At 31.9% G+C, this 22,516-nt stretch overlaps 3 protein-coding genes across 4 annotated transcripts; all 3 read left to right on the top strand.

The window, feature by feature from the left end:
• Positions 1–7,649: 7,649 nt before the first annotated feature.
• Positions 7,650–11,730, top strand: LOC107938311 (homeobox protein knotted-1-like 2). Its single transcript, XM_016871409.2, has 5 exons — positions 7,650–8,545; positions 8,617–8,739; positions 8,847–8,982; positions 10,864–11,117; positions 11,189–11,730. The coding sequence occupies exons 1-5, from the start codon at positions 8,168–8,170 to the stop codon at positions 11,390–11,392; spliced, it is 1,095 nt and encodes a 364-aa protein (XP_016726898.2). The 5' UTR covers positions 7,650–8,167; the 3' UTR covers positions 11,393–11,730.
• A 1,818-nt stretch (positions 11,731–13,548) lies between these two features.
• Positions 13,549–17,547, top strand: LOC107938308 (branched-chain amino acid aminotransferase 2, chloroplastic). Of its 2 annotated transcripts, XM_016871406.2 has the most exons (10): positions 13,549–14,161; positions 14,257–14,330; positions 14,436–14,604; positions 15,065–15,241; positions 15,318–15,449; positions 15,535–15,633; positions 15,712–15,828; positions 15,990–16,085; positions 16,263–16,375; positions 17,149–17,547. In XM_016871406.2, exons 1-10 carry the CDS (start codon positions 14,099–14,101, stop codon positions 17,261–17,263), a joined length of 1,155 nt encoding a protein of 384 aa, XP_016726895.1. In that variant the 5' UTR covers positions 13,549–14,098; the 3' UTR covers positions 17,264–17,547. The 2 variants fall into 2 exon arrangements, with proteins under 2 accessions (XP_016726895.1, XP_016726896.1); XM_016871407.2 differs by lacking the exon at positions 17,149–17,547 and having other exon boundaries at positions 13,852–14,161; positions 16,203–16,375.
• A 3,546-nt stretch (positions 17,548–21,093) lies between these two features.
• On the top strand, positions 21,094–21,890 carry LOC107938316 (transcription factor RAX3-like). The gene is given in 3 exon segments (NM_001327417.1): positions 21,094–21,229; positions 21,315–21,444; positions 21,533–21,890. Coding segments are annotated over 3 exon segments (624 nt in total).
• The last annotated feature ends 626 nt before the right edge of the window (positions 21,891–22,516 follow it).

Below are 22,516 nucleotides of genomic sequence, written 5' to 3'. Positions count from 1 at the left end.
ATGTCCTGTGGATTATCTTAATTTGTAAATTTGAGGATAAATTCGGTGGACCTGTATTCACGGATTCATGCTTGGTGGAAACATGCAAGCAGATTCATTCTTGTTAAGAAATCTTATTGACTCGTGCTAGGTAACCTTCCTTGTGGAACTTTATTTAATAGTGGTCTTTGCGAACTTATGCTTGAAATAGTCCCTATGGACTTATACGTGGAATAGTCATTGCGGACTCGTCATGGGATAGTCTTTGTCGACTCATGCTTGAAAGATAGTTTCGGCGAACTCTTACATGAAGATTCATATATACTGATTCATATAAGCTGAATTCATGCTTTGTGGGTTAGGACGCGACAAATCATTCCATGTGGATTCAAACGTATGGATTCAAGAAACAGATAGTCAAGTGAATTCTTTTATGGCAGAGCCCAACATATAGCCTTAGCATGTAAACTTGAAGTTACATCTGAAGGGTCGTTATCACCTGAAACATGAGGACAAGTCCAGCAGACTACCATAACTTGTGTATGCCCATGATGATAAAGGATGAGAAGGATGAACGCGAAAGCAGATCGTAGAGTTTGTTAAAGTAGTAGATTTAACTTAGGGCTCTAGAAGTTCGAAAAGAAACTTGGATTTTGACACAACATGAAACAAAATTGAATCGAAGTCAAATAAAATAATTAAAATAAATAACTAAAATAAAATAATAAATCAAAGATTAAGGAAACAGATACAGAAGATAAATGGAAAGATAGAATTTGGCGTGTAGAAGTCCTAAGAAGCCTTAGAAACACGAAGAATCCACAACCCCCTTCAAGCGGCTCTAAATTCCCCTCCAAGATAGAAACTTGGCAGTAAAAAATTTGAAGATGATCTTCAAAATCTAAAAAGATTGTTAAAACTCTTCTAAAAGAAATTCAAGAGAAATTCTTGAAAAAGAAAAACCTAGAGAGAATTTATTAACTCAAAGAGAAATAGAATAATAATGAATTGTCTGAATTGTGTATAATGCAAAGGCCTATATATAGGCTAGCTAAATAAATCTAAATAAAACTCATAAGTTTACTAGAATTCTAATTTAATCTAAACAAGAAGTAGTTTTAAACTAAACTTTCTTGTTAACATAAAACTCCTAAATAACTTAAAATACAAAAATTCAGAATAAAATAATAAGAGCTACTAAGTACAATATTGGGCTCATATATAATAAAATTAAGTCTAAAACCCGAACCCAATATGATTTAAACTAAAACTAAAAGCCCAAAATTCGTAATTCCTGTCATAATCTTGTTTAGAAATTTTGCTCGTGCAATCTTCACTAAAACGGTCATAACTTAAGCTCCTGAACTTAAAATCGAGTGATTCAAAATGCATTTGGAAGCTAAGAGATAGATATTCAAATGCCACGAAGACATCTCAACCCAGAAATGCCAAGATCCCATCCAAAAAGTTGTCGCAAGTATCTTGATTTCACAAGCTTGAAAATTGACAGTTTTGGTGATTGGAATTTAATAATTTTCACCTCACCTATGCATGTATCCCATGGCCATGAGACTTGCATACATACATAAGGCTCAAAGCCTTATACTTCGTAGTGTCTCATACTTGAGAAAAGCCCTCATAAGGTCATCACATACTTGTGCGCTTATATCACCCCTAACCCATATCCGTCACCGGAACAGGGTTACGAAGTATTATCGGAGTTTACAGATCAAATATAATTAAATCGTATCATTTACTATTCATATTCAAAATCAAACATTCTTTATCATATTGTCTCTTAAATGGACGTTCAAGGCCCAATTTATGAATGAGAAACAAGTCGGGACTAAATCGAGAACTCATAGAATTTTTCACGAAATTTTAAAAATTTTCCTAGATACAGGGGACACACGCTCGTGTCGGTAGCCACACGGCCAAGTGACATGCCCATGTCCTAGGCTATGTGGGCATTCGATGTAGGACACACGGCCATGTCCCAGCCCGTGTCGTTACCCGTATAACTCTCTGACTTGTGTCACACGGCCAACCACACGCCCGTGTGGTAGGCCGTGTGCTAAATTTAATTTTCAGAAATTAGGTGCAGGGGGAACACGGCTAAACCACACGCTCGTGTGCATTGCCGTGTGTCACACACGACTGAGACACACACCCGTATCTCTGCCCTTGTGGACAAAATAAGGTCATTTTAAACCTTATTTCTCACCCAACTTGTCTTCCACCTACATTGAAATTTCAACATATTCACCAACCAATTCAAGGCATATAAATCAAGCTAATAATTAAGTTTTATGCATGTCATGTTTGTTCATACCTTCAAGTATTGATCTTACCTTTTTAATCATACTCACATACCAAACATAATATAACCTCATGTATATATACATTAAACATACTATCACTAGCCATTCCAATGGCTAAATACAACTAAAACATTACATACCCTCATTTGTCAACATTAACCTATACATGCCATTATACCAAAATAAATTTTCTATTTATACCAAAACGAGCTGGAGGATAGTGTGATGATGCTTCGATCGAACTCCAACCTTTATGAGCTTCCGAGCACTATAAAACAGAGGAAAGAAAACCAAGTAAGCATCAATTGCTTAGTAAGTTCGTATAACAGGAACTTAACTTACCAATCATGTTCATTTTAAGTAGGCATATAAATAACATACATCCCTAGCAAATTGGCCAAATTCCTAATGACATATACTCAATCAAGCAAGTTAGTTATGAATTTCTAAGCATTTTTCAAGTAATAAAGATGAGTTCATCATATAAACGTTTCATGTATTTCCTGTTGAACTTTATAAAATATCGATGGACATTGGGTAGTACACATGAAGTGTAGTAATCTATAATCCGTCAATTCATATTCTGGAGTGTTCATAAGAACACTTAAACAGGAAACACTCTCTTAAGCCATATAACGAGAAGCTTATATGAGTTATATAATAGGAAACTTTTCTAGGCTATATTAGGAAGCTCATAAGAGCCATAATCAGGAAGTTCACAAAGAACATTTAATCGAGAAGCTCACGAAGAGCCTATCGGGAAGCTTACTAAGAGCCGTGTAACGGGAGCTCCGGATAGCCATATATAAGGAAGTTCAAGCGAGCTATATTAGGACGCTCACAAAGACCTGCATTTGTGTCCGTAACATATATAGGATCACAACTGATCACAAACAGGACGCTCACAAGGAGCTGCGGTAGTCCACAACATATGCAGAATTACTACCGATCAGGGTGCTCGCAAAACTATATAACGAGAAGCTCGAGAGGGCTAATAACAAGATGCTCCTAAGAGCTATGGTGTGTCCACAACATATGCATGACTACAACCAATTTGAGAAATCCAGTATCCTTCGAATTTCATTATTCATATAGGACTTATCACGCATCGGGCTTTGTGGAATCAATAATTGTCTTCAATAACATAACAAATTCATAATTCATATATACAACATTCAAATAAAACATGTAAACATACATAATTTAGTTACACGAACTTACCTTGACACTTGTTCGTTTACGAGAGTCTACTAATCCGATATTTTTTATTTTCCTCGATCCAATTCTGTACTAGGTCTATCCGGATCGATACGAGTAAATTTAACTCAATTAAATGAAATTCATATCCAATTCACTCAAATTCACATTTTAGGCAAAAGTACCATTTTGCTCCTATACTTTTGATTAATTCTAATTTCGTCCCTAGGCTCGGAAAAATGAAATTCTTACAATTTAATCTTCATTCCAAGCCTAGAAATTTCAAACATAATAATAGAAATCCCATGAATTCCATAAAATTTATAATTTTCCATGAATTTAACATCTTTTCAATTTAATCCCTGAATAATGTTTTCTTCAAAATTCTTTAATAAAACACTTTTAAATAACCATTAACACTTCAAATTCATCATCTAATAACTAAAATCATATAAACTCATCAATGTTAACTTCCAAAATTTTCAATAAAATCAAAAACCAAGGTAAAGGTTACTCGGACCTAATTGTAACAATCACAAAAACATAAAATTTTCAGAAAACGGGTGAGGATTTGACTTACATGAAGAAATAATTGAAAAACCAGCTTAAACCCTCTTCCATGGCTGGTTTTAGAACTGAAAATGATGATGAATTGTCTAGAATTCTTTAATTTTCCATTTATTTCATTAATTTGGTAAAATTTCCAATTTTTCCCTTACTTCATACCATTTTTGTCATCTTTTTTAAGCCTATGCCGCCTCAGCCAATCACTTTAGGCATATTTATGCCTAAAATCCTTCCTTATTTACTATTTGAACTATTTAATCACTATTCATTTTAACTAACAAGTTTTGCATGTTTTTCAATCTAGTCTTTTTTAACAAATTAGACATGTAATTGGTGAAATTTCTTAACGAAATTTTCACACAAAAATCTTATTATATTATAGACCACAAAATAATATTAAAAATAAATTTTCTTCTGACCTCGGATTTGTGATCCCGAAACCACTATTCCAATTTCACTGAAAACGAGTTGTTACAGCATAACATGACATCTCCTTATTCCTTCATCCATCGTTACATCCCTCCCTACTCCGCACATAATTCATTTTACTAAAATAACATATAGCAAACATTTAATGATTCCCACACTCAGCTAAACATACAAATTACTAGCACAAAACAGAGCATACTAAACATTTCACCACAATCTCTAATACACATTACAATCAATGGACCGTTCAACAAAACAACATAACCAATAACAATTTAACCAGTAAACATCTCATCAATACCACAAGCTTATGCCCGCAACCAGGCATGCATATACATACTAACACTTAACACATATCATCATACAGGAAATATCTCACAACAGAGCCACATCTTGACTTTAGTCGAACATGCAACATAATTTTTCCAAGAAACCACAGTCCAACCACCATACTGAACATGCAAAACAAAAACTAAAGGTTTGAGTTAAGGAACTCACCAAGAAACATTCCTGGAAGCCAATATCACATTCCCCTACTTAGTTTCTCCTTTGTCGCTGGACCCTTCTCCTTCGCTATTAGCAGTTTTCCAAAATCTCCATTTCTCGAACCAAAACGTTCATTTCCACCCATATACAGACTGTTCCCCTTATCATTTTGCTATTGTTTACAAAACAACCTAGAGAAGAAATGGAAAAAAAGTAGTGAATGTAAGAATGAAGGAATGAGGGGGTTTGGGATCCTCCAGACAACTCCAGTTCTCCTCGTTTTATACCCCTCCTCTCCCTTGATCTCTAGAATCCAGTAAACATTATAAAATTTTATAACATCGTTATTATGTTTTTCCATTCGTGCAGTTACTTCTCAATCATTTGGTTTCACTCCAATTAATAAATTTGTACAAAAATTAATATATTTTCAATTAATATTTAATAATTTTTTATCTTAATCATATTTATTTTTTATAATTATATTATAAACATAATTACTAAATTAAGTTATTAAATCTAATCAATAATTATATATTTATATTTACATATAATATATATGAAAAATACTTAAAAAAATTGATAAATCCGAAACAAAATATCAATCAATACCAATATTATAACTTCTGAACAGATTACTTATATATAAAAATGAGTTAGAATTGAAAATCATGTTGATTTGATATTTTCGATAGTTTAATAATATAAATATTATAATGTTAACATGTTACATTTTATTTTGAGTTATTCTATGCATATATATTTTTTAAAAGAACTTATATGCAGAAATATAAATAGTCTCAATTACGATTTCAAATACAGATAACATAGTTTGAATAATTATGATTGAAATTAATATATGACCCGACTGATAAATGAAATATATTCGAATTTAGACCTAAATAAAATTGAATATAACTTATAGCAAGACTTAAATTAAAATTAATTTACATAAAATAAAACTTCAAGTTGACATGGGTTTAAATAGACAATGCAGTGCGGTTATACTACTGTACCACTACAACGCACCACACATCCAAATTCTCATGGACCGCGAATATTTTTATTGACATTATAACTAAAACGTAGAAATTGGGGGGTTTCATGTTCATAGCCTTCACATGGAGGAATTAAGAATAATTCAACGACGAAAATGATTACAATTTCCTATATTTTAGGTGACAGATGTCAAATATTCATCATAAATTTCATCAAATTGATCAGTTTAACAAAATATCTCCATTTTTTTTATTTTAACTGCTTAAAAATAATTTATTAAAATCAGAAAAAAAAGGTTTAGCCAATTATTTAGTTTCTATTTGGTGTATTGTGACGGATAGATAATGCCATGGATTGGACGTCACTATAAGAGAAAAGTCACTAAAAAATAAAAGCAAAGCCTTCACTCATATTGCATCATATAAATGCTCTTATTTTTTAGGATTTTAATAATTTCTAATAGTATTAAATATATTTGACATAATTTGGGTGAAATAATTTTAAAAAAATATATATTTATTTATTTTTAAAATTAAATTTGTAAGTATTTTGATTTTTCTTCGAAGTTTAAGGTTTAAATCTTGTTATAATATTAATTATTTGTTAAAAAGTAATTTTTATATATTTTTTCATTTCAATTAGAGTTTGATTAGTTCATGAAATTAGGTCAATTGAAAGTTTTATATTAATATATAAATTCGAAATATATTCAAGTTAATTTTAAGTTCAAGTCATTTCAAGGTTGGGGTTTTTCAATTTCATGTCATTTAGGGTTTAAATCATTTTGAGTTCAAGTTATTTGAGTTCTTCAAGACGAGATCATTACAAGTTTTGATCACTCTGGATTCAAGTTGTTTCGAGTTCATATAGTTTAGTTTTGAGTTTGGGTTGTTGAATTTTTATGATCAAATCGTAATAGGTCAAATTTAGATTTAAATTGAATTTTCATATACAAATCAAAACTGACGGTTACGACACATTTCGTGAAATATATTTAAAAGTCTAAAAAAAACAAATAAAGCATACATCATCATGTTTTTTAACATTAATTTAATTATAGATTCTCATCATATTTGTTCTTTTTGATACAATATCCCTCCCCAATATTTAAATAGGAAGATAATACGTTTCAGCATACTCGACCTATGTCCTCTTGCACTGATAACAATACCGTTATTAATCAAATTAAAACTCAATCGGCAACATACATCATCATCTTAACCTTATGAAAGCTTTTTTTCCCCTTCAATAATAATCTTAATATTTAATATATTAACTCAGGTCTATATGTATTCCTAATTAGACAATTCAAATTCAAATTCAAATTCAAATTTTTTAGACAATATTATTAAGAGTAATATCTCAAAAAAATTAATATTCAGTAATTTAATATAAAAATTTAATATAATTTAGAAATCTCTAGAGGGAGTTTTTGGAATTTTTTTTATATATTATATAAATGCAAAAGGCTATATACATAGGTTCAATTTGACCAACCTTTTCACCAAAAAAAAATTAAATATCAACAATGATCACACTAAATAAAGAAAAACTTTTATGTAAAAATTTAATACTAAAAACATTTTAAACAATACTTAATTGAGAGAATGAATAGTTTTCCCTTTCCCCCTCTTCAATCCTCTCATTATAAAATCCAGGCAAAGAGAAGTAGAAAAAGATGTGAAAGAAGGGGAAAAAAACCATTAAAATATTGTTTAAGAATTAAGAGTGGAAAAAAAAAAGTAGGAAAATCTTGGCCATAGCTCCTTCTTGGCCTTTATTAAAATCTCAAATAATTTAATTTCCTCCCAACAATGAACGTCTTGTCAACCAACCCATAGCCCATGCTGGTTTAAGCTTTTATTTTTTTTTTATTTACCCCTTTTCTCTCATCTTCTTCAACTTTCTCAGCTCATTTCTGGGTTTCTTTTCCTTTTTCTGGGTACCATTCTTTTATGCAATTTTCACTTCAAGAATCAAGACCCTTTGATATAAAACTGCAAAGGATTTCATTAGTTTTCCATTCGTTTTATTGTTAGATTTGATATGAAAAAATGGTGAGCTGTGTTTTTTTTTTTGGCAGTGAATGATCAGTAGGGTGTCTTAGCTATATACTCTTTTAGGGTTTCCATTCTTTAGGGTTTTCTTTTCCTTTTTTTTTTAAATTTTGCTTGTTCAGTTTTATAATAATGGAGGAATATAATCAGATAAATGAGAATAGTAGTACTAGTAGGGGAAATTTCTTGTACGCATCTCAAGTTCTTGCATCAAATGGTTCTCCATATGGTAGAACAAGTAGTGGGTCAATACCGCCAGTTTTAACCTCTTTTCATCTTCAACCGAGTGATCAACACCCAATTGTGAAAACTGAAGCTAGTACCTCACAACATGCCCAAAAATTCCATTACAACAACAACAACAATAACCCGTTGTTGAGAGGGCACCAACCAATTCATCACCAACAAAAAGGGAATGAAAGCTCTAGTGAAGTGGAAGCTATTAAAGCCAAGATCATAGCTCATCCTCAGTACTCTAATCTCCTTGAAGCTTACATGGATTGTCAAAAAGTGAGTTACCCAATTAATTCATTTAGCTACCCTTTGTTTTTCTCACTTAAAAGCTTCTTTTTATGCTATAGGTAGGAGCTCCACCTGAAGTAGTGGTACGACTAGCAGCTGTTCGACAAGAGTTCGAAGCAAGGCAAAGATCTTCAGTAACATCAAGAGATAACTCAAAAGACCCAGAACTTGATCAGTTTATGGTGATTTTGTTTCTTTTTTGGTTATCACTTTTGTGTGGGTATAAATTTAATGGCAACTGCTTGTTGTATTTACTGGTAAATTCTTTTTATGGATCCATAAAACCCAGGAAGCTTACTATGATATGTTGGTGAAATATCGGGAGGAACTAACGAGACCAATACAAGAAGCTTGGGATTTCATGCGGAGGATCGAAGCTCAACTTAACATGCTTGGCAATGGTCCTGTGCGGATCTTTAATTCTGGTACTTTCTTTTTTCCCATTTTCAGCATGCTTAATGAAGATGATTTGCTTGGATTCCTTTGGAAATTGTAGACCTGAGCCTATACATGTATATATATGCATATATGTATATCTCTCTCTCTTTCATTCATTTGCCATGGCTTCTCTTTCCTAGTGAAGGAAAAGAATGATAACTTTGACCCAAATCACGTCTTCCAATAATGAAGAAAAATAGCTATGGTAGTGATGGTTACAAAAAAAAAAAAACCCTAGCTAATGAAGAGTCTGTTTAGATATAAATTGATTACAATGTGTTAACAAAGGGAGCTCATGTATATATTAGAAAAAAGACACGTTGGGGGCTTCTCTTTTGTGTAATGGGGTTTACCTTTTCGATGATCTCTGACAAAAGGCCATGTTCCTTATTTTAGGGTTTTGTTTTTCACTTCCCAAAATCTGGATACTGTGTAAATCTGATTCTATTTATGTGGGTTTTTGTACATAAACATATATACTTCTCAAGGGATATTAATGGAGGCTTGATCATTACTCATTAGTGCCGTCTTTTAAAACAGTAGTTTGTAAAAAAAAATAAAAATGGAGAGAACACATGATGCTGTTCAAATCAGTGCAATAACCCATGTAGCCTGTACGGCTTTGGCAGTGAAAAAAAATAGTGTAACCTATATTTGTTTTCTTTATAAAATTTGCTTTGTGCTTTGTCAGAGTTCTCTTTATCTAAGTTTTTTATGCTCATAAACTATATACAAGAAATATTTTACTATATCATCTTCACTTGAATTCTTCAAAGCAATTGGATTTGGTGAGCTAAAGGTCTCTATTTATGGTAAAATTTATGTATGGATTCATATGTATTTGTGCTGAATTTGGATGTGGATTGCCTTGTTTTCTGTCTGGTATGTGGATAATAAGTATCAATTTTAAGGTCTTTCTGTCATGCATTCATATGTATTTGAGCCCTTGACCATCCTTGACTGTTGGAATTTTAGTTTGGATGATGATGGTATATTATAGCTTATATATGATATTTGTATAAGCTATATATGAAGTGAATCATAGGAGGAGCAAGTCTTTAAGATTTTACTGATTCATGTGAACACAATCATAAGATGGAAGGAATAGTTGAGTAGTTCCTTCATTATTGGTGTCCCATGAAGTGGATGACCAAAGTTCTAGCTCAAGCCATTTGCTTATAAGGTGCTAAATTTATGTGATCTTTGTTGGGTTTAATTTGTTTTTCACTAATGGGAACAATGAAATGCATGGAATGGTGAAAGTACCATGGCAGCCTCGGAAGGAAGTCCTGAGTCGGTTCATTTGATACAGTCTACTTCTTTAGCTTTACACCACTCATAAACCGGTTAAAAAGTACCAAAGAGGCTCCTATATTAGGAGTTAGATTGCATTTTATTCCCTTTACTCCAAAAAATGAGCAAATTAATCCTTGTATATTAGATCAAAGAGCAAATTAGTTCTTTCTATTAAAATTTTCATCTAAAAATTGGCGTGCCTTTAATTTAATGTATAGTGACTAATTTATACATCTTTTTAGTAGAGGGGACACAATGCAATTTGAATCTTACTACAAGGGCCTCCATGGTACTTTTACCTTCATAATCTTTTGTCATTGACAACATCATAAGGTTCATTTATTAGTTCACTATTTAACTACTTTTGGAAATAGTTTTCACGTAACTATAAAAGTGTGTTATAATCTTGAATGTGTTCAACTTTCACCAAAATGAATAGCCAATTCATTCATTACAATCTGCCTAATTTATTTGTGGCTCTTGACCTTTTGAGGTAGACTATTGATTTACATGTTCCATAATAGTTGTCATTGCAAGGACTTAAAATGTTTTGATTTGGTTAATTTGAACAGATGAGAAATGTGAAGGTGTTGGTTCATCCGAAGAGGATCAAGACAATAGTGGCGGAGAAACCGAACTCCCTGAAATCGACCCACGTGCCGAAGATCGAGAACTGAAGAACCATTTATTGAGGAAATATAGTGGTTACTTAAGTAGTCTCAAGCAAGAACTATCCAAGAAAAAGAAGAAAGGGAAACTACCCAAAGAAGCTAGACAAAAATTGCTTAGTTGGTGGGAGTTACACTACAAATGGCCGTACCCGTCGGTACGAACTGTTATATTATATCCTCTTTTTTAAGCTAAATTCTACTGTCTCACAGTGCTATATTCTCACAGGAGACTGAGAAGGTGGCATTGGCTGAATCAACTGGTTTAGACCAGAAACAAATTAATAATTGGTTCATAAACCAAAGGAAACGCCATTGGAAACCTTCTGAAGACATGCAATTCATGGTGATGGATGGTCTGCATCCGCAAAATGCAGCTTTATATATGGATGTTCATTACATGGGTGATGGTCCTTACTGTTTGGGACCATGATAATGTGCAATACACCATTATATATATATGTGCTTGTTGTTTGTTTAGTTACACTGCAGTCACAGTGTATGTTCTTTCGATATTACAAACATCCTTTTTATAATTTTGTGCATTCGTCGTCATTTTACCAGTTACACAAGATTTGGGATGTTTGCTTTTTTTTGCTGCTCATGTTCGATGGTATGCTGTCGTGCTTTGTCTGCAAGTAGAAGGGCATGTAAGGAGCTTTAATCCTGTAAGAGAGATGGTAATTGTGTAATTGAAATTTCATGTCTGTATGTTTAAGTACTACCTGTTTTAAGTGTATATAGTGCTAAACAGTTAATGATGTTGTAATACTTGGGGATCTTAATCTGTCTTGAATAACTTAGAACTTCTGTCTTGATGGATGGTTATAATTGCCAGTGACTTCAAGTGTATATGTATGTATGTATGTATGTATGTATGTTTCCTAATAAGGCCTCGTTATAGGAGATGATGAATCGTGCATGGGAGATGCAATACTGTATATGTGAATAACCTTCCACCTCGTTTCCATTGGGAGGGTAGATTTGGTTTCATTAGATTTGAAAGCATGGCGGATGCTAAAAGGAAAATTGAACGTTTGAATGGTTTCAGATCATTTGGGTTTCGCATTGGTGTCAATTTGGCCTGGGGAGAAAGCTACCTTTTGAAAGAGAGTACGTAAAGGTCAACATCATTCTCAATCCACAAAAGGGGAAGCCAAGAATATGAATCGTCAGGGGACTAATGTGAAAGGCAGTCTTCCAGACAGAGGGGTAAAGGGAAAAGCTTCTATGGAGCTTAATAAGAAGTCTGATCGTAAGTAGGTGACGATTCAAGGGGTCATTAATCCGGAAAAATTGGATTGGCTTAGCCACTATGCTATCGGTTGGATAGAAGACTTCTCAGTTCTTGAGTCTCTTTACGAAAAGCTTCTTTTAGATGGTATCTCTGGCGTAGATACATTCAAACTATCAGGAACGACAATGATTGCCCTTTAATGATGTTAAAATGTTTCAATCCCTTAAAAGTCTCTAACTGGGATGTGTTAATGAAATGGTTTCTTAAATTGAGTCATGGAGTGAGAGTGTTGTTTCTATTAATCGAAGAACTTGGATTAGTTGTTATGGTATCCCCCATCATGCTTGAAGTATCCAAATCATTACAGACCATGAAGAAAGGATAAAGGACACTATTGCTTTGCAGATGGGGGCAAATGTTTTGGGGTAATGGTTCTTGAATTTGATCTGTCATTAAACTCGTCTTAAAATGTTGTTGTTCTAGTGACGATGAAAAGAATATGAGTTCAAAATCTAAGGAAAGGTCTGAATTCGAATCAATGGTAAAGGTGTTGTCCGGTAGAAACATGATGCAAAAGAAGTGGACTCTGTCAATCGGGGGAGAGGTTGACGATGAATTACACGTGACAATGAGGGTATACAATTAAAGATTAAATGACTTGGATGAGAGGGTTACTGCTATTGGTGAAATGGTAGAAAAAAAGCTAATGGGGAGGCATTTCATGATCATTGCCTGAACCATGATTAACATTTGTCTGTATTGGAAGACGTGGGATAGGTTGTAGGTAATAATGGCATTGAGATTATGAATTGTAATCAGGAGGGAGCTCAAACTTCTACATTATATGCCAAGAAGAAGTTCGTTGAGGTGGGAATTCAACTTGCAAATTCGAGCCTAGGAAAGTCTAATGATTTGAGTTTGGGGTTAGTGGAGACGTTGAGCCTTCTTGTGACGATGCTCATGTGAGCAGGCCTTCTCCAAATGCACTCGTAGAAAATGAAACCTATCATGGAGATTGAGTTAAAATTAAGGGCTTTGAAATTTAAAATTATTCTTCGACCTGTTTAAGGTTGAATAATTTACATAAAATTTAATTTTTTAACATCTAAAATCGGAAAAAGTGTTATGACAATATTTGTACTAAAAGTTAGATTATATTTTATCTTTTTTATTCAAAAAAAATAGTCTTTATACGTAAGATTATATAACAATCTAATTTTTTATGTTAAAATTTTTATCATTTCTATTTGTTAAAAACTGATATGGCTAATAAAATAATCAGGCAATTATACTTGATCCAACATGTGTATCTTATGTTGACCTGTAAAGATAAATTTTTAACAATAAAAATAAATAAATTTTTTAAAAAAAGAATTACTTTACTCCATATGAATTAATTTATTAATTTTTTATTGGATGATTGCTAGGTTGACATGGATCCATCGATTGGTGGGCTAGGCTTAACATTGAAATCTGAAAATTGCTCCTTTTTTTTATTTGTTTATTCTACGGTGATTGCTTAAAAACCGTTGTTACCAAGGTTCAATATTTTATCCACTTGAGTAAATTTAGTTTTTGACGCAAGAATCATGGAGGAAAGTTTCGATTTTTCTAACTTTTTCCAGGAAAGTTCTACATTGGGAAAACTAGAAAGATTCAAGCTTTTTTTTTTTTATACAACAAAAGCTCTGATTTTTTGCTTGTTCTTCACCATATAAAACCATAACAGACAAAGAAAACAACTTTACACGTATTAAACCGTAAAAAAACCTTTACAGATCGTGTCAGAGTCTAAAATGTCCCAAGTGGAAGAAGAACAATTATTGTAGTGAAAAACATAATTTTTGTTCATATCAAACAAAAAAAAACTCAAAAGAAAAAAAAAGACACCGAGAAACAGAGATGTTTAATGTTCAATTGAGCTTTACAAACGCTACAATTTTCCAATTCTCTTCTTCTTTCATGGTAACCCCTTTTCTGTATTTTTCCTTTTTAGTACAGATAATAACAGCAATTTACAATTTTACACCCCCATTATGAAACAATTTGGTTCTTTGCAGGTTCAACATCATCTTCAATTGGCTGCTGCATCTTCACATGGTTGGCTTCGAGCCACTCCATCAGATGGTCATAGGTAAAAAAAAAAGTGTCTTTTTCCTTGCACGTCTTGATGTGTTTTAGTACGATGTAATTCATTTCTGAAATGGGGGTTTTTTATAAGAGTTTTCTTTTGAAATAGTGAAACATCAGTGGATAAAAGATGGGATAGCCTTGCATTCAATCCTGTGAAAACAGACTATATTTATGTAATGAAAAGTTGTAAAGATGGAAGCTTTTCAAATGGTGGTTTAAGACATTATGGGAACATTGAGATTAGTCCATCAGCTGCTGTCTTGAATTATGGACAGGTTAGGTTATTTGCTTGGAACTCTAATTGTTTAAGGCAATGAAGTTGTAGCAATTTAATGTCTACAATTAATCTTTCCATTGATTGGTATAATAATAAACTTAGCTCTTAAAGTTTATACATTTTGTCAATTTGGTCTTAATTTAACAAATTTATCCCACAACATTTGTGTAAATGTTGAAATTGAATTTGTTAAATTTTTAGAATTAAGGCCAAAATGATAAAATATGTAAACATTGAAGGTTAAATTTGTTACTATACCAATCAAAATTATGTACAACTGACAAAAGATATTAATATCGTGATTAATTGTCTTTAGTTGCTCACTTGCAATATTGACAGAGATTAAATTGTTCTAATTTTTTTGAGAGGGATCAATTCACTTAATTTTGAAATTGAGGGTGATTGGAGAGGTCTTTTTACCCTTATTGTTCTTGATGGTCTTTTTGTTTTTCATGTAGGGGATTATTGAGAATTTGAAAGCATACAAGAACAAAAATGGTTCGATTATACTTTTTCGTGTTGAGGAAAATGGATTGCGAATGAGGGTTGGTGCAGATCGAATGTGTATGCCTGCACCGACTATCGAACAGTTTGTGGAAGCTGTAACGAGTACCGTATCGGCGAATGAACGATGGGTAATTGGACACCAAATGCTTGTTGTTTGCATTTTAGCACTTCAACCTTATGTTATATGCTATGTTGATGTTGCAGATTCCTCCTTCCAATAAAGGCTTTTTACACGTTCGACCGCTACTTATGGGGAATGGACCTGTTCTTAGTCTTACACCGGCACCCGAATTCATCTTTTTGATCTATGTTACACCAGTTAGGAACTATTTTGAGGTATTCGTGCATGAATCAAATCGATTTCAAATAGCAAGTACCCCAGTTCTTTATCATTGACCTTATACGATTATCGTGATGACAGGGTGGTTTGAAGCCGATTAATGTGGTGGTCGAAAACGATATACATCGTGCAACCCTTGGAGGAGTTGGAAACATAAAAGCTATAGGGAATTACGCCGGGGTAATCTGACTTTATTTGCATAACCCGACTTCATGTCTTTTAGTATATTGAGGCTATTATCTTTTTTCTTTTTCATAGATTATGAAGGCACAGGCTAAAGCTAAAGCAAATGGTTTCTCTGATGGTCTGTATCTCGACTCCATTCATAATCGATATCTCGAAGAGGTCTCTACCGCTAATGTTTTTTTCGTAAAGGTATGACAAAGTTTTGACTTAACGGATGCTTGATGATTGATTTCATAGGCATATCATACATTTAGACCATGAATTTTGCAGTTTTATGAATTCTGCTATAGTATCAAGCCATTAAATAATTCCCCGTAATACATACATACATACATACATATATATTGCAGGATAATACCATCTCCACTCCTGTTCTAGGAGGAACAATTCTTCCTGGCATTACAAGAAAAAGTATTATAGAAATTGCTCACAGCCAAGGTTTCAAGGTAAGAACAATTTGCTCATTCTTTCGTATTCTAAAAGCTGCAGTCTCTCTCTCTCTCTCTCTATATATATATATATTGATTGATTGATAGCTTGAAAAATCTTCTTTATATGCACAGGGTATATCAGTTGTATAAATCTGATCTAGGCCCTTTGCATTTATAATCACTTAAAAACAGGTTGAGGAACGACTCGTGCCGGTTGAGGAATTGTTTGATGCCGACGAAGTCTTTTGTTGCGGGAATGCTGTCTGCGTATTGCCTGTTGGCAGCATTACTCTCAATGGGAAAAGGTGCATCTTCTTTTCTTACTTGATTCCCTTGAATTACTTAGTTACCTAGTTAAATATTGGTGTCCTCTAAAAAAATTGAAATAATTTAATCTTTGTCAATTTTAGAAATGAGTAACTAAGGACAATTAATCATGGCGCTATTGTTTTACATCAATCATATATAATTTTAATTGGTATAATAACAAATTTAGCCGTCAATATTTATATTTTTTTGTCAATTTGACTTTAATTCTAAAAAAATCAATAAATTTAGCCTCAATTTTTATACACTTACATAATGTTGCAAGCTAATTTAACAATTAAGATCAAATTAATAGAATATGTAAGCTTTGAGGGATAAATTTATTTTTATAATAACTAAAATTATGTACAATTGACGAAAAATATTAGCACCGTGATAAATTGTCTTTAGTTGCTCATTTTTGAAATTGACACAGATTAAACTGTTCTGATTTTTTTATGAACCAATTTGCTCAATATCAAAATTGAGAGGGATTGGAGAGATTTTTTTACGAAAAATAAAATATCCAAACAGCTACATAACTATCTACGTTAAATGGTGCGCAACTAAATTACCAGAACGACTACAGAAGAAAAATCTGTGCCTCTCATACGACACCATCGAAAAGGCTCTTCCTTGAACTTCCACATCATGTTGAAAGTTGAAATTTTTTAGAGAAAAGTTCAAAGTTGAAAGGGCTTAATTAAACATTGTTGATGACAGAGTCGTATTTTTGCATCATTTGTTGCTTGCTTGATTGGGATTATTGCAGGGTGGATTATGGCGAGAGTGGATTTGTGGTATCTCAACAGCTCCACTCAGCACTTGCAAATATACAGATGGGTCTTATAGAAGATAAAATGGGTTGGACTACATTGTTAAACTAGTTAAACAAACAAAGGTATTTACTTATTTTCTAGAATATTTAACATCGTTGAATTACCAAGGTGCAGTAGGGTACCCATTCAAAGGTTGGAAAGGTTGTGAGACATTAAAGAGATGGTTAAATCCAGACCTAATAATTTCATCTTTGTTCATCTACACATTTAGGAATTTTAAATCTATTTTTTCTTGCCACAATAGAAGTTGGAACCAAACCAACCTATCAGACTAGTTGAACTGAAAATTTGTTAGTATATTGGTCTGAATAAAGGGGCGAACTAATTCTGAATCGAATTTTTAATGGATTATTTTGAACTGGTTAAATCGAGTTTAAAACTAGTTGAATGAATTTTTAACAATTTAATTTAACTAAGGTTTAATTGATCAATTGAATTAGTCGAATTGAGAACCAGTGATCTAATTAATTCAACCATAGGTCCAATTTTAAAAGCCTTATTCTTCACTTACTTGCAAGGTTTTGTGAATCGGTGGCAGAATCGGCTGACCACGTGTTCGTTGGTCCAATCAGTTCGTCCAGTTCGATTAAAAATTTATAAATAATAAAAAAATATTAACATTCAGTCCAGTTGTTCGGTTTAACTGGTTTTTTGGTTGGTTCCATTAATTTGTATTAGTTTTCAAGTTAATCAATTCAATGCTCTTTTTTGAATTGGTACCCCAATCCGATTGGTTGATCTAGTCTGGTCTAAACAACTTTGCTTACTTGGTACTTTTTTATTTGTTTCTTCAAATTGATTTTAAATCGAGGTTTAGCAAATCACTCAGAACTGGATTAAAAATCGGTTGAATCGATTTTTTTTACAAATTTATTAACAATTTAATTAATTAAATTTAAACTGGTCAAATAAAAAACCAATGTTGTTATTTACTTGCTCAGCAATTGCTTGGTAATTTTTCTTCCACTTTTTGGGGGGAGGGCTGGAGGAAACTCTTTGTTTGTGTTGCTACTTTCTAACATATGATTTTCTTTGGAGGGCAATCAATATATTTATGCATTTCTTGTCTTTTCCTTAATAATTCAACATATAATCTAATCCCATTATTTCACTCAATTATAAGATAAAAAAATGATTCTTTTTACTCAATTAAAGTATATTTTCATTAGACTTTTGCTCACTCAAAGGAGCATGCATGTACAAGCATTAAGCACTAGTGATCATGTTTCTCTTTATTATTAAGTATTATTTCATGCTTTTAGGAGATTGGGGTCTCTACATAAAGCTTATCCATTTGTAATGGAAAAGAAAATGGAAGGTAGTGAAGAGTATAAACAATTAAATAATGATTCTTTTTTTAAATTTTATGTTATTAATATGTGGGATTGTTGAAGTATACACCTTAAAAGTTTTTATCGACACAAGGTTTTATTTATAAATACCGGAAAAGGTTATCACAGGATTTCAATTTAATAGTACCAGGTGTTTGTCTAAAAGTTTTTACGTCGTGAGTTCAAATCACAAGAATAGCTTTATTTGTGGTGTGTAAGTTAACAACAATTTACTTTGATCACAGGTGCTACTTTCAAAGATGATTGTCTATAACTAGTTTGATTTTACTCCTATCTCTTGCACTCTTTAAGATTTTTGAAATTTAGTTTTTTTTTTGTTTTATTTAAGGAATTTAATTTTCTACTTGTTTAATTTAAAAATTAAATTTCTAATTAAATATTTGACTTTTTAATAATCAAATGTTTGGTTTAAAATTCAAATCCATAATAAGTATTATTCAATTTTTAAAAAAAAAATCAATTAACAATGTTATCTATTTTAATTTTTTATATCAAACAAGTTTAATAAAAGAAGAAAAATGAAGACTTTCGTTTTTGAAGAGTAAAATGATGATTTTCTAGAATTTTGCCGCTTCATTTGGATGATTAGAGGTGTTCATACGCCTTATCAAGTTGGGTTCAAGCCGAATTTAAGCATGATATTTTGTTTGTCCTAGCTTGAAATATGAGTCTAAAATTTTGTCTTAGTCCGTCCATATTTGTAAATGGTTAATCTAAACTCATTTTAGGTTTGTTCATATTTTTTATAATTTTTAAAAAATATTTATATTATTTTAATTTAATATTTAATATTTTTATATTATTTTTCATTTATTAAAATTTCATATATAGATATTTTAACAATTTTTAATATTTATCTTATAGTATTATATGTTATTATAGATTTGGTTTTTATATGCTATAAATTATATAAATATAAAAATAATATAATATATTATATTATAAACATAGAAAACGAGTCGAGCATGAATATTTGAGTTTGAACCTGCTCATATTTTAAATAGGTTTAATATCTTATAGTAATAGCTAACTAAATAAAGAACAAAAGAAGACGTACTAACGAGGCTAGTAAAACTTTCATCAATTTCAACACTTCATTACCTCTCAATTACTTATTTGCTTCGTCAAAACTCGAAATGGATTGGTTGATTGAATTTTACTTCAATTGATATAAACATTATTGTTAATATAAGAGTACGTGAGTTCGAATGCACTGAAACGCGTTGTTATCTTATTTATGGATTGGTGGAAAACTATAAATAATTTTAATTATGTAAAAAAAGAAACATATATACACGAATTGAATTTTATATATAAGCATCCAAGTTCTGGATCCCATTTAAAAATGTTAACCTACCTAATATAGTAATATTTTATTTTAGTCCATAATGGATTAATATGATTATAGATAAAAGTGTATATATTGATCAGATTTTAGTTATCATTAGCTTCTTTTCAACTCTGCAATATGTCAACATATTTCTCTTTATCTATTGGAGGGGGAAAAAGAACTCTTGAACCATTATTAGGTCTGTTAATGCAAAAAAAAATTAATATATAGGAAAAGTTGAATAATTTTCTACCTATTACCACAACTTTTATGATAAATATATATAATAATTATTATATTATCATGAGATCTTTAAATATTCTATAGTCACATTGAATTTCGATTAAATTAAGAGTTGAGTCAGGTTTAACTCTTAAACAGGAGCAAAGCTCTTATAATGTTGTTTTTCTTCATTCGTAAGACTTGAATTTGAGGCTTTACTTAAGAGGCATCTAACTCCTTATCACTCAACCCAATGAGCGTTGTTTATGATATTATATATTTTATATAATTCTTAGACTATCTATAAACCTCTCAACTCTTAAATCGAAGAGTAATACACGGTTATATGTGTTCAAACTCACAATAATACTAGTCGAACAAAAATTTAATCAATAAGAGAGCAGCTCTTTATTGGTACCCAATAACCAAACCCAAATTTATAAATTGACTTGATAGCAAAAGAAATCGTAATCTTTGACAATAGCAAAAGTTATGCAATAAGAATTATTATAGAACCCTAAGCTTCTGCAACAATTTATTACATAGCACTAAATAATATGGAATAATTTTATTCATCAATAAAGTATATAGATAGATTAATTCTAGCCTCAAAGATATATACATATTAATTCCATTTCCATATGTCCACATTCAAACGTACGTAATGTTCCACTACATAGCTAGGCCTACACTATGATTTAATTCGAATTGGACTTATGGTTCCAAGAAAAACAGCAGCCCCTTTTAAGAAAAACTAAAATATTGATTAATGGTATGGCATGTCCATTTTCTATATTATTACCACTCCAAGTCTTTCTTTTATGCCACACACCCTTTTTGAAAAACCACATGTATATAATATATACACATACATATCATATGGATGTATTTTATTATTAATTAGACCCCTTTTCCTCTCTCTTCTCTTGTATAATTCTTTGTTTCAATGAAAAGATAGAGAAAAAAAAACAAGCATGGGTAGAGCTCCTTGCTGTGACAAAGCTAACGTGAAAAAAGGTCCATGGTCACCTGAAGAAGATGCCAAGCTCAAGGCATATATTGAGAACTATGGTACTGGTGGAAACTGGATCTCTTTGCCTCAGAAAATTGGTAATAAACTAATAATATATGTATATGGATGTGTTTATGTATGGTGTATGATGTGGTTTTGAGAGGATTTTTTATGATAACATAGGTCTCAAGAGATGTGGGAAGAGCTGCCGTTTAAGATGGTTGAACTATCTTCGCCCAAATATCAAACATGGAGGTTTCTCGGAAGAAGAAGATGAAATTATTTGTAGTCTCTATGTCAGTATTGGGAGTAGGTACGTATATATATATAATATAATGATTCATATTCATTTAAACTAGTATATATATCGCTATAATTACTTGCATGATTTTTTTTGTTAGGTGGTCTATTATTGCTGCACAGTTACCTGGGAGGACTGATAATGATATAAAGAATTATTGGAACACAAGACTTAAGAAGAAGCTTCTTGGCAGATACCCCCGGCCTGAGCCGCCTTTCCCGGTGGTGCCGGTACCGTACTCGAGCCAAGAACAAAGTATCCAGTTTACGAACTCTCAGTGCAGTGTTGTAGATGGAGCAAATATGGAGCAGCACATGCTTCAAGGGCAAACCAGTTCTTCTTCATTAAATGGAATGGGATTGTTATATGGGGAAGACATTATCAATGATACAAGCTCTCTGGTTTGCCTTGGAATGTTTCAACACTATGCGTTCAATGATCGTATCAGCTTGCAGTAAATTGAAAGGGAGGTGTTGAATTATAATCTTAGAGAGAAAACCCTAAATTTAAATGATAATTATAATCTAGTTTTAGCTCATTATATGGTTGCTGTGTATTGTTCATATGTGCTTGGTGTTATATTTGAATCTTGGTGAATTCTTTTTCTTCACTGTGTTTTTTAGTGCTCATTTTTTGTTTTTTGTGTGTTTTTTAATACCTATTTGTGTCATATATAGTATTACATGTATATTAATTGATTTAAAGCTCTTGTTGAAAGTTTATGGGTAATTGAAGCAGTTTAATTTGCTAGCTTATAGTTCAATATATAGATGATAACCTCGTATATTATTTTATTATCTAATAGCTACCGAGGGCTAATGCCTGCCTATATATCTGAACTTAAGGGATTTGTTGAAGAAAACAATCATCCTTTCTCTAATCCACTTAAGCTAGATTCTATATGTATTATATCAAACAATTTATACTTTTTATACTTTGTTATGGTGGGAATGGACTCATTCGAGAGAAATTTACGAAATGTTATCCATCAGATAGCCAACACTATCTCCAACAATCAAAGGTATTGTCCCCAGCTTCCGCAAAGAGCTATGTACTGTTTATAGAGGGAAGATACCTCAGTTGG

This window comes from Gossypium hirsutum, chromosome D06, assembly GCF_007990345.1.
Source record: "Gossypium hirsutum isolate 1008001.06 chromosome D06, Gossypium_hirsutum_v2.1, whole genome shotgun sequence".
Classification (NCBI taxonomy): Eukaryota; Viridiplantae; Streptophyta; class Magnoliopsida; order Malvales; family Malvaceae; genus Gossypium; species Gossypium hirsutum.
The sequence above is the reverse complement of the archived record's forward strand: the minus strand, read 5'-3'. Positions and strand labels throughout refer to the sequence as shown.